The 4,032-nt window shown below is 56.1% G+C and overlaps 1 protein-coding gene across 6 annotated transcripts in view; it reads right to left on the bottom strand.

Annotated features, from left to right (window-relative positions):
- EEF2K (eukaryotic elongation factor 2 kinase) overlaps positions 1 to 4,032 on the bottom strand; it is a 53,519-nt gene that overhangs the window by 25,447 nt on the left and 24,040 nt on the right. For all 6 annotated transcript variants that reach the window (XM_005873351.2, XM_014545419.1, XM_014545418.1 and 3 more), the window contains one exon: positions 1,282 to 1,342. In XM_005873351.2, coding sequence (XP_005873413.1) covers positions 1,282 to 1,342 — 61 coding nt within the window. The remainder of the gene's footprint in view (positions 1 to 1,281; positions 1,343 to 4,032) is intronic.

Genomic DNA, 4,032 nt, shown 5'->3' with positions numbered 1-4,032 from the left:
CCCCCCCCCCCCCCCGTCCTGCACGGCAGCACCGAAGGCTGGAAGAACTGCCGGCCTAGAGGCTGCCGATGGGAGACCCCGTTCCCTGACCCAGCAGAACCCCTCGGGGGGGAAGGTGTTATGGGGCAATGGAGTGGGAAGACAGTGCATGGGGAGGGATGTGTGTCCAGCCCTGACTGCAACAGAACCCACATGTCCATCAACAGTACAGTAAGTCACATGGGTTCACGTGGAGAAATACTGCACAGCAGTGAGAATGAAACTTTCAGTTCCAGCAAAACCAGGTACAAAGCTCACAGACAAAATGTTGAGCACAAGAAGCCGTACTGAAAGCACCCCTACAAAAAAGGGGTTCAACTGACCTAGGGCGACAGGGTCAGGCCAGGGCTGACCCGCAGGGGCAAGGGGAGCAATGGGCTGAGGGCTCCCAGGCGCTGGGGACATGTGCTCACTGTGAAACCCCTCAAGCTGCACGCTTTTCTGCTGTGCAATGCACTGAAGGCATTTTCCCACAGTTCCCCCCGCCCCCAGAGCAGGAGGCGCGGTCTTTTGCAATCTATTTCTTTCTTCAAAAGGCTGTGGCCAGCCACAGACTTCATGTTTCAACTCAGTAATAGGTGGCAACCTGCAATTTTATAACTATTTACAGTCAACTGATTTTCAACAAGAATGCCAAGAAAGAAATTTTGATAACAATGAATATATGAAATGTCCAAAATAGGGAAACCTATGGAGACAGAAGGTAGCTTAGTGGTTGCCCAGGGCAGGGCGCAGAGGGAACTGGGTACTGACTGCATTGGCTCCGCTGGGTGCCAGTCACGGCGGCGGCTGTGCCACTCTGTGACTATGCCGAAAGCCCTGGACTGTACACTGTACATGGGTGTGTTGTGTGGTGTGTGAATTACCTCATAAAGCTGTTATAAAAAATTAAATATACAAGCCCTGGCCTGTTTGGCTCAGTGGATAGAGCGTCAGCCTGTGGACTGAAGGGTCCAGGGTTCGATTCCCAGTCAGGGCACATGCGCAGGTTGTGGGCTTGATCCCCAGTAGGGGTTGTGCAGGAGGCAGCCAATCAATGATTCTCTCTCATCATTAATGTTTCTAACTCTCTCTCCCTCTCCCTTCATCTCTGAAATCAATAAAAATTAAATATACAATACTTTAAAGAATCCCCCAAAGTTAAAAAAAAAAGAGTGGGTGTGGAGGAGAGGGAACATGAACTGACATCGGCGTGAGAGAAGCCCGCCCAGCCCTGCCCCCCGGGCTCGAGCACCCGCTCACCTGAGAGGCCATCTTGATCAGAACCTCGTCCTCCAGCCACTCCCCGGTGACAGCGTTGTACCTGCGGAGACAGCGCCCACCGGCGCAGCAGCGTCACCGGGTCCTGTCACTGGCTACGGGTGAAAGGCCTTTCTGGGCTCCCCGCTGCCTCGGGATCAAGCCCACTCTCTACTCTGTGGCCCAGCGACCTCCTGGCTGGGTTTGTGGGACTCTCCCGCCCTCTCAGGCCCCCCCAGTGGCCTCCTTCCCTTTCCTCAAACACAGGTGCCCTGGGCACCGCGTCCCCTCAGCACGTCCTGTGGTGCTTGGGCAGCTCCCCGCTGTGACGCCACCCAGGCAGGCCCATGTCTGTCCTCACCAGGGGCCTGGTGTGGTGAATGCTTATAAATGCACGTTGGATAAATGACCGAGTAAGTAAATGTCCTTATTACCGGGCTACATAACCAACGGTGTGTCCCAGGACAGGAGGTAGCAGTACCCTCGACCTTGCCGGCACTGTGGGCAGCCCAGTCCGGGGCGCTGGGTGCCTCTGAGTCCAGCAGGAAAGGGGTGCTGGGTGCACAGCCAGCCTCTCCCTTCCCAGGAACCCGCTCTCCAGCAAGCCCGTCTGCCCCAGGCCTGGCTGAGCCTCCAACAGGTTTGCGGGGTAGAAAGTGCCTCACTCAGTCACTCCCTATCCTGACTCATCGCCCAGGGCCCAGGTGTTCTCAGCTCCACAGAGGCCCCCCCAGGGCACAGCCACGAGAAGGCCGCCAGCCCCAGTGAGAACAGCCTCCCAGAGCTGACACCTCCAGGAGGAAGCACGAGGCCTGGGAGGTAGCCTCCCCCAGGCCTGACGGGAGGAAGGCTCACCCCTAGCTCATGGTGGGTGTTATGCTCAATAAATAATAGCAATGATCATTATTATTTCTACGTAGAGACCAAGGTAAGGGAAACAGTCTTCCCTCACCTTCAAAGGAGACTGCAATCTGAGAGGCACTGGAAGGGCGGGTGGGGGAGCAGCGTCCTCTCTGTCCTTCAGGACCATGGGCACCATAAAGGTCAGCGCTGCTCAAAGCACCGTGTCCAGTGTGCTGGCTGCTTAAACAACTGCCTTCAGCCAGCCTCCGCAGCAGCCCTGTGAGACTGGCAGTTACTGCACCCACTTTCTTGATGGGGAAACCGAGGCTCCGAGAGGTGAAGTACTCTGCCTGAGAGCTAGGATTCAACCAGAACCTTGCTCTTAAGCAGCCTGGGTCCAACCCCGTGAACGGGACGTCTGCCCCAAAGGGCCGGCTTGCATCAGCTCTTTCAAAACTGGGAACCCAGGAGGCAGCCTCCAATTCAGAAACCTCTGGAGGTCCCGGCATCAATGCTTGACCACTTCCCAGCCAGGGCAGCTAAGGCAGAGCCTTTGGTGAGGAACTAAACAGTTTGGCTTGGTCCCTGGTCTCAGGTCCCTGCGAGGCTCTGGCACACACAGAGCCAGCCCAGGATATGGTCTTGCTTTCCCGGGGCCTCCCTGTGTGGCCTGGGGGCCTCGGCCTGAGGCCATGTCTCACCAGCCAGCCACCACGCTGCCCTGGCAGGCGGCAGGAGCAGAGCTCTCAGCCTCCCCCGCAGGCCCCACCGCGCTGCCCTGGGCTGCTGGCACACACCCCAGCCTGGGAGGTGGGCCTCTGGCGGTGGAAGGGGGTGCAGGCTCTAGTATCTCCGCGCAGGTGAGAGCAGGAACATGCTGCTGAAAGGTGGAGAGGGCTCCACTGCTTCTGCATCCGCTTCCCCTTCTAGCAACAGCGCACCCATTTCCTTTGGGGAACCCTGTCCTCTGTTTTCAGAACATGCGGACTGGGTGAGGCTGATCCCAGCACCCTCTGGCTTGTGGCATGTGACTAGGCCTGGCCCATCAGAGCAACGCTCCCTGGTACAATGACTGGTTCAGAGATGGGCATATAACCCAGCCAGGTCACTGAGATTCAAATATGGAACTTTTGTTTTTAAAAATTTGAGCAAGTAAAGATCCTTTTCTGCAGGGTGAGATGAATAGTGGGGCTCCCAGGCCCCTCTGTGCTGCTGATATAAGAGAGTCTATCTGAGGTCAAAGCCAAAAGTCTCCTTGGAGCATCTGGAACCAGCCATGCCTGAAGCCCACACACAGGGCGGGGCAAAAGTAGGCTTACGGTCGTTTGCATGGAAAACAATACAATAATTAATCTACACTAATAAAAGACAAACATGCAAATTGATCACACCTTTGCTATGCCTTAAGCCATGCCCACCAGCCAATCAGAGCAACTATATGCAAATTAACCCAACCAAGATGGCGGCCGGCAGCCACGGAGCTGGAGCAAGCAGGAGGCTTGGTTGCCCCAATGATGGAGGAAGCCAAGCTTCCTGCTTGCCACGGCCTGGCTCTGAGCTCCACTCAAAGCAACAAAGTTTCAATTATAGAAGGTAAATAAACCCCAGATACCTGCTTTCAGCTGGCCATGGCCAAGGAGCTGGAGCGAGCAGGACGCTTCCCTCCCAACCACCCTGGCTGGCTCTGAGCTCCTCTCAAGGCTACAAAATTTCAATTATAGAAGGTAAATAAATCCCAGAATAAAAAAAGAAAAAGAAAAGAAGGAGAGGCTGGGAGCTTCCATTGCGGGGGGCTTGGCCAGCCTGAAAACAGCCCTCAGCCCCTCACCCAGACTGGCCAGGCACCCCAGTGGGGACCCCCCACCCTAAAGGGGGTGTGGCCAGCCTGAAAACAGCCATCAGCCCCTCACC

The sequence above is a fragment of the Myotis brandtii genome, unplaced genomic scaffold (genome assembly GCF_000412655.1).
Source record: "Myotis brandtii unplaced genomic scaffold, ASM41265v1 scaffold407, whole genome shotgun sequence".
NCBI classification, from domain to species: domain Eukaryota; kingdom Metazoa; phylum Chordata; class Mammalia; order Chiroptera; family Vespertilionidae; genus Myotis; species Myotis brandtii.
This window is presented reverse-complemented; position numbering and strand designations above follow the sequence as displayed.